Raw genomic sequence first — 12,838 nt, 5'->3', positions numbered from 1 at the left:
CTGGCATAAATCATCAACCCAAGAGAGGCAACCCATGGTTTACCAACGAATGTAGAACCCTGAGACAGGAGATCATACTTGCACTTCGGAATAAAGATCCGATAGCTGTCAGGCTGGCTAGGCAAGCTTATAAAAAATCCATAGCAGCTGCTAAACGGGCTTGGGAGGAGGAACATTGGCAAGCACTTAAGTATGCAGCCTTTTCAAAAGACTCTAAAATCTTCTGGACCTTAATAACTCAACTATCCAGAAGAGACTCTGAACCAATCCCCAACAATATAACCAAACAGCAGTGGTCTGTGCATTTTTCAAAATTATATTGTAACGAGGTAGAGCCCGACCACCTCACGTCTGATAGTCCAGACCTTAACCCAACCTTTTTACAGCCTGATCCAATGGACCTTTTTACCTCTGGGGAGGTCCACATCGCCATCAAAAGCATAGCTTCCGGGAAGGCGGCAGGCCCTGATGGCCTTCCAGGCGATTTGATTCTTCATGACCCCCTAATATGGGCAGAACTTATCACTAATGTGATGAACTTACTGCTAAGAGGCCATGCTATCCCTGATTCATGGAAGGGTGCCGAGGTAGTCACAATTTATAAGAAGGGGGCGAGAGAGGACCCTGCCAACTACAGGCCAATAAGTTTAATCGATGTCATCCAAAAGGTGGTTGGCAGGGTTCTCAACTCGCGAATGTGGACCTGGCTTGAAGAGGGAAACGTCTTATCACACTTACAAGCAGGGTTTAGGAAGAAAGTGGGCACTATGGACCAGGTGTTCAGATTCCTCGCCACATATTGGAAGACTGTCCTGATTGGCGGGGGTTCTTTATACCTGGCCTTTATTGATCTTAAAACTGCATTTGATCTCGTTCTCCGGGCTAAACTCTGGCAGGTTCTACATGGAATGGGGTTGCCACGATACCTTTTGGAGTTTATCAAAAGACTGCACGAGGACACATATGCAAGAATTAGATGGGGGAGTGAAGGCCAATTGACTGACCGTATCCCTGTCCAGAGGGGGGTTCGCCAGGGATGTGTGATGGCTCCGACACTGTTCTCCCTCTTTATTAATGGGGTGGTAGACCATTTGAGGGAGGACCCAGCCCAGCGGATGCCCCCGCCCTGGCGGGGGAAAAAACACCCACCCTCCTCTTTGCAGACGATACACTCCTCATGTCTAAGACCCCTATGGGTCTTCAGAAACTGCTTGACAAGTTCTGTATCTTTTGCGACAATCGTGGACTTACCATCAATACTACTAAGACCAAATTGATGGTATTATCTAGAAACAAAAAACTTTAAAAAACCACCGTCGCATTAAATGGCACCCCCTTAGAAGAAGTGGATGCCTTTGATTATGTGGGGGTCAGGATAAACTCTAGAATGAAATGGGATTCGCACATTGCCAAAATGACTTTAAATCTAAAGAGAGTGACAGGAGCAATCCTTAGAGACCACCGTTTATCATCAACTAAGCCTATTAGCCCTGCCTTATTAGTATACGAGGGCAAGGCATTGTCTGCTGCTACTTACGGATCTGAACTGTGGGGATTCGAAAGAGTTGCTGATTTAGTCTTTGCAGAACATAAATTTATGAGAGAATTAGTGGGTCTCCCAGTTTCCACTCCTATTAAGCCGTTACTTTATGATTTGGGACGCCGTTCCATTAAAGACATTGTTGGCCTTCGGCCCGTTTTATTTTGGGCCCGGCTCAGGAGAACCCCGGAACTGAGCAATTATGCAGCCGCCCTTGACGAACTTATTGCTTTAAATGGTTTCAGACTAATCCCATGGTTGAAAAATCTGAGGGACATGGTAATTAAGCTAGGGCTAAAAGATGAATGGCTCTTGCAGCAGCCCCCGCAAAAAGATATTATTAAGAAACTATATTGGTCAAGCGTCGAGGGAATGGCTTTGACAGACGCAAAGTTGGGTGCTCTAACTGATGCTTTCATGACCTGCAAGCCAGCTCCGAAGCTGGAACCTTTTTTAGATTTCATCTCCTCACCAAGGGGCAGAGCTTTGTTCCTCAAAATGAGGTTTGGCACACTACCTCTTAATGATTTTACAAATAATTGGAAAAATTCTAAATCCAATCACACAGCTTGCCCGGGATGTTCTAATCCTACTGAGTCACTGGGGCATTTCCTGTTTGCCTGCAAGGCGTACAGGGCACCTAGAAAGCGCTGGTTAACTCTAGTTTGTAGTAATCTGGGTACCAGGCAGTCATCAGTGGCCCTCCGTATTTTAACGACGGACACAACATCCTTGCTGGTAGTTTGTGGGGTAGCCAAATATCTTGGAAAAGCTTGGATATTACGATCTAAGCTGGTTGAAGCAAGCTCTGCTTAGATTGCCATCTTGTCTCTCTTTACCATCTACATCAAACAATTTTTATAACTGGATATGTATCTCTTGTCTTTATTCTCTTACTCCTCTGTTTTTCTTAATCTCCCTTTTTTATTTTTTTTATTTTTTTTGTTTTTCTGGATGAAATTTTTAAATGTATATTTTTATGTTATTATTCCTGTGGTCGTACCTATGTTGATTCGAAATGTAATTACTTTTATGATACCTTGTTATCGAATAAAGTATAAACAAACAAACTCCTTGACTTCATTTTTGTGGTCTAGAATCACACTGTTATAATGCTTCTGTTATCCACTTAAATTTCTGAGGCAACTAGTTTTTTTCAGAATAGGTCTGTGTCTCTGGGTGGTGGCCTGAGGTTTGTTTGGATGGAGGGATTCTTATAATGCCTTTCCTCCAACATCTCTGTTTGCAATGGTATCGTAGAAAATTTGAGAAATTCCAGGCCATATGGTATTCCTCGTGGCTCCCGCATAGCCTGGTCAAGTTTTGAAGTCAAGTTGTTCCACCAGGAGCAGTATATCCTCCTCCGGTCTTAGTCCGTGAGGGGGGAGGAGAAGCACCATCCACCCACTACCATGGCTCATTACTATGTCAAGATTTCTCCGGAGCTAGCATTCACTTTGGTGTCTCAGCACCGAACCTAGACATCCCAGATGGTGTAAGAGCCTTCCACCAGAGCTCAGCACAGAGGCATGTGGCTGAGCTTCTCCAGAAAGAAATGCATTCCATAATTTTCTTCACAGAAAGTTCTTTATCGTTTCATTTTCCCATGATCTATTAGCCTATCCAAAAGAGGCAGTGGAGTCCTTCTCTTTGGTAAGTGAGGTCATCAGGGGATGCCAGACAAGACTCTGATCTGACACCCCACTACTTCTTTAAACATTTGCCTGCTTCTGGGCAGACTGATGGCATTGGAATTTCGTCCAGTTGGCTTAATACAACATGAAGGTCCTCTCATGAAATATTTGCTTTTTGGTAGCCATAGCATTGGCCACATCCAGAAGTGAGCTCTAAGCCCTCTACACCTCAGAACCATTAACTCTATTCCACTAGGGCAGGGTGGTCCGAAGAAATACTATCTTTTATCTCAAATGTTTTATCAGCATTCAGTTCAAATGGCATTAGTGTCCTTCCAGCATCCTTTCTAAGTGCAAAAATTAAGCCTGTGTTTTTTTAATTGAAATGTGCTTCTCTGTCAGCCACTCATGTTGAAAGAAGGTTGTGTTCTGATATTATTTTCCTAGCTCTGGGGTTCTGGCTAATGTTTCACATTAGGTGGAATGATGCTACTTTGAACTCTTAAAATCATATGTGGATTGAACCTTGTAGCACACAAACATTTCTATAAAGCATAAAGTAAATTAGTTAAGCATTATGTTTTGGAAGCACTCATTATACACAAACCGACTGATTTCATGGAGGCAGTGTATATTCTAATTTTAGCTGAATTAGAAAGTGCTGTATACAAATGACCTTTTGTTCTGTTTCCACCTACAGGAAATAGATACTGTGAAGCTGGCAGCACAGTTTGGAAAACTTTGCACAGTCCCCTTGGATATCATCCTTGTAGACAACGTTGCACTTCAATCTTTTATGGGTAAATTAAAAAGTAGATGTACTTTCAGTTCACTGACTGACTTGGAAAGATTGAGCTTATATGTTGTTGTTTGTGCGACAAACGTGAGGCTGTGCCTACTTCCGACAGGACTCCATTTATATCTTACATTTCTTAGATTTGTCTAGTAATATGGTGTTTCTATCACTCTCTGATTTCCTAGATTACATGCAGCAGAATGGAGGCCAAGCTCATCTCTTCTTCTGGCTGACAGTGGAGGGGTACCGGGTAACCGCACAACAGCAGCTGGAGGTGCTGCAGAGTTTGCAAAGAGATGGAAAGCACCAAACCAATCAAACCAAAGGCCTTCTACGAGCAGCTGCTGTTGGAATCTATGAACAGTATTTATCTGAGAAGGTAGGAACAATTGCACACCATTAATGTGATGTGGATTGTCTCACACAGTCTTAATAGTTGCAGAAAGCCATAATGTTTTAATGGTTTCTGTGCCATATGACAGTAGTATCTGGGAATGTGCCTTTGAAGGTTAATCTTAATAGGTTGATAAATGTATTGTTTCAATCTACATTGATAAAGATTATTATAGGTGTTCGTGTAGCGGCAGCTTACATAAATGTAGAAAGACTGTGGAAAATTAGCAGTGTGCTTTCTTTTGTTTGACCTATTACTGCACCTTTTCTATTGATTGTGATTAATATTGTGATTATCTGCAATGTGTTTGATTAATATATACATTTTCAAAAAAATGTGCAGACAAGCAGGCTTCTAACATGTAACTTCCTATTACTCATTCTTAATTGCTGACTCTCTCCACCAATACTCCCTGCACACTTACCCATATACACTGTGCACATTTAAATGCTTTAAAGCTTTTTCTTTCCACTTACTTTGCTGCAGGTCCCGTTTAGACTCTTGTTCCTTTCAGCTTCTGACGTTGGGGCATGAAACATAACTTCGAACCAGCATAGTTGCAGGGACCAGGTTTCAGTCTCTACTTTTTCATACCAAGCTTACTCAACGATTTGAGGAGTTGGAAAAGGGTGGGGTGACACTGATAAGCGTATAGCCAAAGGCACTGCAGAGCGTCCATAGCTATGTTTAGTTGTGACGCTCAACGTCACAAATGGGGGGTGGAGGGGGCACAGAGACGTGCCTAGGCCCCACGGCCAGGGATGAGATTTCACTGGTCCTGGATAATCTCTATGAAGCATGGTGTAGGCACCTTCAAGGGCCTACGCCATCCATCTGACAGAGACTATTGCTGAACCTGAAGGAGGTTGGCATTTTTATCATACCAAGTGAATATAGATTAATATTTGGATGACATGAAAACAGACAGGACAGAAACAAAATGGGGCGTAACCCATTAAGAGAAGCAGCCACTTCAGGTAGCTGTTCAATCTAGCTTTAGATTTGCATAGTTTAAAATTCTCCATAGAGCGTACTATACTATAACCAGACTGGTGAAAATGGGTCTAATACGAAATTATATTACACTTGAAAGATTGAAGGGAGGATGAATTTCTCATCACACTCCTTGGACAGGCGCTGATGGCTGACTGTTCTAAAATGGGAGCATCTTTCGGCCTAGTACAACTAGGTGAACATCTTTGTAAGTGGAGAACAAGAATGCATTGTTAGGCATATTTGGGCATTTGACTCCACAGATGTACTAAACATTTTTCTGGGGTTGGCTATCCGTGGCCAGAAAAGACATTGTTGAATTTTGGGTGGCCACCTATCCCCCACTGTGAGTTCATGGATTACTACCATGTGTATGTCATCTGAGAGGTGATGTCAATTAGCTGGGGCTGCCCTAATACATTTCCGACTGTATGGCACCACTGAAATATTTATTAAGGTAGAAGATGCAACTTATTTATGGAGTGCATATTTGAACTTTTTTCATGTATGGGTGGAACATTGATATTGCAATCTTGATTGTGATGTTCATGAGTCAGGGACAACGATAGGGAATTGATGTGCACCAACTTTGTGATGTTGACAGCGAGTGGCTAATCTTACTTATATGTTCTAACTTTATAAAACTCACAACAATAAACACTGTTTAAAAACATGATGTGTGTGCATTTAAATTCAGTGTAGTGATTTATCAAACTGATGTATAAATGAGACTGGACCAATTTGATATTGTTAAAACACAGAGCAAACACTGTTTGTAAATTTTTCATTTGAATAAATCAATGAAATAAATGTCAAGAGGCTTAAACCCAGCACAAATTCATTCAGTTTTCTATGGCAGGCATCACCAAGAGTTGACGTTGAAGAATACTTGGTAGCCAAACTGGAAGACAAGTTGGAGAATGAAGACCCAACGCCTGAAATATTTGATGACATACAGAGAAAGGTATACAGAACAAAAGCACTTGCTGTTTTTCATCCTTCTTTCGAGACACAGGATAATGCCAAGAATCAGAAATGAAGTCCTAGCTAATTTCCTGAAAATTTGTTAATACTCAGAAAATGCCCTTATCAATGTGTCCTCTGAATACTTAAAGTGTAAATGCATCTACATGCATGTGCAGTGTGGGGAAAGGTTTACTCCTTAAAATGAAATTACGGCCAGACTGGGAACCAAAACCAGCCCTAGCAAACAGCTCGGCCGGCCCGAGGGGTGGGGGAGGCTGTGGATGGAGGCAAAACCGCCCTTGGTAACAAAGCCAACCCAACCCTGGCGCCCCAAAAGGAGAAATCGCCCAGTGCCCGCTACGACCTGTCTGGCCCTGAATGGAATAATCATGATTGACAAGATTAACTTCTAACGCAGGACATAGCATTTCATCTACATGGGACTGTAGCCCTTTCTACAGCGACTGAATAGCAAACACCTTACCAGTCATCCACATCCATATATCACATTTTTGGTAATGGAAATTAAAGTCTTGCATGGGTTTCATTTTCTGTTATTTGAGATTGAAATGTATGGGTTGCATCTGTCATGGGTCTCCTTATAGTAATGCAGGGTTCAGATTTTATAGGTTTGCAGCATGAAACTTTTGGAAATTAGCATGATGTGCATATCATTTAATGTATTTGTTGGGGGACAACAGTGCAGTTTGTTTTCTCAAGGGTTTTGATGTAGATGAGTACCCCAGGTAGTGGGAATGACTGTAATGAGACTTTTGAGGTTCCCACCAACCTGCCAGAATGCTCCATGCATTGATGCTATCTTTTCAGTGCTGAGGTGTTTCTTCTGCAAAAACTAGAAACGTTGTACTCTGTATGTATGAATATGCATAAAAACGTTGTTGATTATAGGTTTTTCATCAGTGACAGTCAATGTGCAAACTACTTATCAGTTTTTTTGTATGCTACCATTGGGAATTTCCTGAGATAGATGTACACCTTGTTTGTAATCAATGCTGACCAAAGGATCATTTGGATGAGCAGGGCAAAGTTTAAGTAACTTAGCAGCCGAAGACAATTGTACTTCAGAGACAAACTTTTTGATCTCTGTAGCCATGTCAGTTGACCACTTGTGCTTGGATACCATTAAAGGAACGGCTCAGCCTGAATACTAAATTGGCAAGGAGATGCATGTTTCTGGAATAAAAATACTCTAACAACCCAAAACCCTTGATGCTGTCAAAAGTTAAAGCTATTTTGGAGAAGAGACGCTGAAAACATATTAAAAAGTACCTAAAGTAAAGATCACTGTTGCAGAACTAACAAGTTGTTTAAAAGTTTCTAAACAGAATACTTCTAAACATAGACCGAAATAATCAGGAGAACATACAGGGCTGTATTATGAATAGGGCACTTTGGCCTTGTCTAATTCGCTCCTTTAACTGGTTGTACTGCTTGCAGACATGATCAATGTACCCTTTTGCCTTAAATTTGCTGCCCCAAGGGTAGCCACAACCCCCACCCTACTCTGGAGACCGCACATTAGAGAAATGCAGGCTAGCTATTTGAAGGAGTAAGTCTGTTTTTCATTTTACAGGTCGCTACATGGTCTGCCTCTCAAAAGGGTACAGAGATCCCCCTGCAGGCGGGTGCAGTGAATGACTGAATCCGCCTCCACAGGGATGTCTGGGAGGCTATGTTGACCCCTTTTGCTCCTTTCAAAGGGTGCCTTCGGGGGCGCACTGAATTTGCACTACATTTTTAAGGTGCACAGTCAGTGCATTCTTTGACAGCTCCTTTGCCTGTGCCCCAACATCTTAACTATGGTTTGGGAACCGAGGAAAAGTGTTCCTGCATTTGCATGAGTCACGGCCCCATGCAAAAAAGCGAATGACCTCATGGGATTGCACTGGTTCACATGTATTACCAGTGCAATCTGTGTAACAGAAGGATCTGTGCAGCCATCTGCTGCCCCTTCTATATTGCCCTAGTGCAATGGAGGTTCAAAAAGTGGGTGCAAATGCCAGTTTCTCGTCCAGGGCAATCTATGTAATGCAGCCAAAGGTCTCCAGAAAGGCTTATGACAAGATCTCAGCACTGAAGAATTTAAAGATATTCTATTCCAGAATTAACATAGATCCCGGCATCAAACACCATTCTTATTCAGAAACTTTAAAGCTGAAGTATACCTTGTAAATGCATACTGTTGTACACAGGCTAAATCAGTTACTATGAACCGAAGAAACAAATTGCTCCACTACAAATGTATACATCAGGCCTACTTTACATCTGACAAACAACTCCAAAATCACCTGACTAAGTTGCATTGCTACCTACAATGTGTGAGAAAGTGCCCTCTTTCTGCATGGTTGCCCCCACGTTTTGCTAAATTGCTGATGTACTTTGACTGAGTGTGCCCTGGGCTCCTGCTAATCAGGTTCCCAGGGCCTATGTCTTTACCCTAAAACTGCATTGAAGCCTAAACCCAATTGTCATCTCTGGCCACAGGTAAATCCCTGGTAAATGGTACCACAGGTACCCAAGGCACTGTGAGCAGAGAAGGCCACTAAGGGCTGCAGCACTTATTGTGCCATCCTTAGAGGTCCTGTACCACTACACTCGCACACTGCCTTTGCAGGCTGCATGTTTTGGTGAAGAACAAAGTGAAGAGTCGACATGGCCCACATCTCTGTGTGCCATGCCTACAACCCACTGCCCTGACATAGATTAGTCATCCCTCTGGCTGGGTGCACTATACCCGTGGTGAGGGTACAGGTGCATGATCCCTGTACCCCTACTGCGTCTAAGTCCATTCTTAGACATTGTAAGTGCAGTGCTGCCATTAAGAGTATATGGTGCTGGGAGTTTCTCTTTACGAACTCCACAGCACCATAATGGCTACACTGAAAACTTGGAGGTTTGGTATCAAACTTCTCAGCACATTAAATCCACACTGATGCCAGTGTGGGATTTAATGAAAAACGCACACAGAGGGCATCTTAGAGATGCCCCCTGAAAACTAACTTACCACTAGTGTCCAGGCTGAGTGGCTACTTTCAGCTGCCACCAACAGACATGTTTCTGGAACCCTGGGTCGAGAGCCTGCTGCTCTCTGGGGCTCAAAACAATGCACATCCTGGGATGAGGTGCCAAGCCTCCCCTCCCAGGATGGACAGGGTTCACAAAGGGGAAGCTTTAAAGGCTTGCCGCCTTTGTGAGCTTCCCCAGGCCACTTGCTGCTTCCAGCAACTGGTCCCACTGGTTCTGACCCCCCACTTTGGGCGGGAGAACCGGCGGGAAAAACAAGTGAGGAAGAGGGGTGTGACCACCTCTGCCAACTCCACCCCTCAGGTGAAGGAGGTGAGGTGAAGCACAACTCTCAGTCCACACCATCTTGAAGATGGGGGGACTCAGCCAACCAGGGACAGGCTCATGCCCACCTCCCACTGGAGGGTGGCATAATAGTGGGTGTACCCACCCCAGGGAAGTGAAACCATTGGTCCCTGCCTTCTTTATCTACCTCTAACGCACCTAAATTTAGTGTTTATGGGCACCCCTGAACCTTGCTTCGGCAGACAAGAACCTGCAAGAAGAAGAAGAAGAAGAAGGACCAAACAGCCGTGCAGCAGCTAACAAGAGGAAGACACCCACTGACTTGGCCCCAGCCCTACCGGCCTGTCTCCACCTCGAACCTGCTCCTGCGAAATCCCAGTGTCCTGCAGCCAGCAACCTCAAAAACCCAGGAGGACCTGCCTACCTTCAAGGACAAAGACTTTGTCTCCTGTGAACACCGGATTTGTTAACATGCAACCTCTGGCTCCAGCCGGACACCGCGGATCCGCCTGTCTCTACCCCCGCCGTCCATGGCCCGAGCTCAAGTGGGCACACACCACATGGAGGTTACCCCAGCCAGCCTGACCCACGATCCGGTGACCCCTGACCTGCCTCAAGCCTCCAGCCGAGGCCTGCAGCTTGAATCCAGAAGGCCCCCCTAACCAGGACCAGGAACTGGTAAGAAGATCCGACCCCAAAAGGCACCCCTGCACACGACGCCCCAGGCCGTGTGTGCCCAAACCAACGGTGCTTAACCAACCCCTAACTTCCTAACTTACCTCTCGAAGTGGTGGTTGCAACCAGAAGACCTTCGTCCCCAAGCCTGCAGTGTCTTTCCAAACCAGAGGTTCTCCATTGAAAACAACAGGGCGTCTGATGTCCAAACAGCTCTCTGCACCCGGCCGCCCTAGGGCCACTAAGGGTGCACCTTTGGCGCTACTTTGTTTCCCCATTTCCCCTGAGCTAAAGTCCAGGAGCTTTGCTCCCACAGCCAAGTAGCCTGCTAGTCAGCAGCCACCAACCGGAGGTCCCCTATCCCCCATTGGATAACATTGGGCCTCAGGACTATGCACCCGGCCGCCCTAGTGCCGTTGAGTGTGTAACTAGAGTGCATCTTTGACCCCGGGGGACCCCTGAGTCTACCCCCAGAACCTCAACTCCCACTACCAAATACTTACCTCAAAACCGATAACACTATTTTCCTCCATAGGATAACATTGACTGTTTTTCTGTGAAAAGTTTCTGTGTGTTTGAGAAACTAAAGAAATTCTTTAAAATTGCATAATCTAACAAAACTATTTTACTTACCTGTTTTCAGGAAATGTCCCAGAGTAGTATCTAGGTATACTACTCTGTGTAAGCCTAGTAATCTCAAAAGTTACTTACCTGCTATTTTACTAAAAAGCCTATTCAATTCTAAGTGCTGCATTTATTAAGTATTGCATTTCTCTGCATCCATGCCTTAAATCAAACCAAAGTGCATATACAAGTATCATGCAAACTGTATTTTAATTGCATTACTACTGTAAAGTATTTATTGCTTACCTGTGCCAGGCTTGCTTGGTTCTAGAAAATAAAATCACTAAAAGAATAATTTTATACAAAAACAATTGGTCTAAAGTTCAATCTTTGAGTGTTTGAATTCATTTGCTGAATGAGTGTGTACAACAAATGCTTAACACTGCCCTTTAATACTGCCTTACTGCTCAACCACACTATCACAAATAGAGAATAAGGTTCTATCTAACTTTACCTCTGCCTATCTTTGAGGTTCCACTGGACTCTGTGCACACTATACCTCACTTTGCTATAGTATATACAGAGCCAGCTTCCTACACAATGTAATTCAGAACGTGCAGAGTTTTTCCACCGGGCCTTGACATGTTCTCCCATATTTACTTATTGGCAGAAGATAATTAATGTCATCTTTCACGTGATAGGAAGTAGACTTGAGGACGGCCTTTAACCAATCTGCTAGGATATGTGAAAAGGATTCCACACAAGATAAGAAGATTTGCAGAATTAGCTCTACTGATGAGTAAGATGGGTGGCTATCAATTGGTTCAGAAAGTCTATGCCTAACAATCATTGGGAAACCTTGCCTATGAGAGCTAGTTTCTATATCAGTGTTTTGTAGCCATGCTTTACAGTAGTGTGGATGTTTTCTAGTATGGCACAATTACACAGCGAGGGCGGATGTGCACTTTTATTGAAAAAGTGCATTAGTTATGGATGCATTATAGTCTTTTTTTATTATTATTTTTAGCCATGTTGCAAAGCAGTCATGCTCCTATACAGCATGGCTATAAATCATTGCCAAAGTCGGCAATGCCCATGCTGTACAGTATGGACAAAAGGCAATGGTAGATCCAATAGCCTCAGAGGCGAGACCTGTTGGCTTTGCCAGTGCTTGTTAGGTCTCAGTACCACCGTGATTCTGAGGATATCAGTTAATCTCACCAATCGTGAAAAAGGTAACTACATGACATTTGGCTAACAATCTTATTGCATAAATAAAGCAATTGTACCCATGTCTTAGTGAAAATACAATTGGAAGCAGAGAACATCTGTTGTCACAATAAAGCAGATAACATCTGTTCTCAAAGTAAATCTCAATTTCCAAGGAGTAAAGGGATTCTTTGAAGTGCGTGTGGTACAGTAAAACACAAATATAAATAGCAAAAGGTTCAATAAGATGACAGGGAAGGAATAAAAATAAAAGTAGTACCTCAATCACAGCGTGGTCAGTAGGACAGCAATCAAGCTGAAGCAATCAGTACTTTGTCCATGCTCCAGGCAAAAGAAGAGAAAGTAAAGCGAGCACGTGCTGGCCACGTAGAAGGTAGCGAATAAGACTGACAATCAAGCAGACAAATGTTAAGCGGTGGGTGGGCTGCAAGCCCCTTGTTGTATAAAATATCTTTCACAAGCGAGCGCGCGTGCACTGTTGCAGGGAAGACCTAAAAAAGAGCACTGGCTAAAAGGCTTGACCTTCTGCAAAAAGAGAAGTGAAACATATGCCGCTGTTCAGCTAAGCATTTCACAACCTAAAAGACGCCTGGGGCACAGTGTGGCCTTAGCTGGCTCGAGGTGATAGTGGGAAGTCAAGTAGGTAGATGCTGAAATACCATGTACCGACAGTCATTTGAATACATTGCATATAAGACACAAGATATACAAAGATA

At 43.6% G+C, this 12,838-nt stretch overlaps 1 protein-coding gene across 14 annotated transcripts in view; it reads left to right on the top strand.

Moving 5' to 3' along the window:
* The window catches only part of SNX13 (sorting nexin 13), a 558,687-nt gene that overhangs the window by 257,035 nt on the left and 288,814 nt on the right, over positions 1-12,838 (top strand). For all 14 annotated transcript variants that reach the window (XM_085630906.1, XM_085630899.1, XM_085630907.1 and 11 more), the window contains 3 exons: positions 3,875-3,974; positions 4,156-4,349; positions 6,217-6,321. In XM_085630906.1, coding sequence (XP_085487032.1) covers positions 3,875-3,974; positions 4,156-4,349; positions 6,217-6,321 — 399 coding nt within the window. The remainder of the gene's footprint in view (positions 1-3,874; positions 3,975-4,155; positions 4,350-6,216; positions 6,322-12,838) is intronic.

This window comes from Triturus cristatus, chromosome 10 (assembly GCF_964204655.1).
Source record: "Triturus cristatus chromosome 10, aTriCri1.1, whole genome shotgun sequence".
Taxonomy (NCBI): Eukaryota; Metazoa; Chordata; class Amphibia; order Caudata; family Salamandridae; genus Triturus; species Triturus cristatus.
Note: the sequence above shows the minus strand (reverse complement) of the source record. Positions and strands in the feature narration are given on the sequence as shown.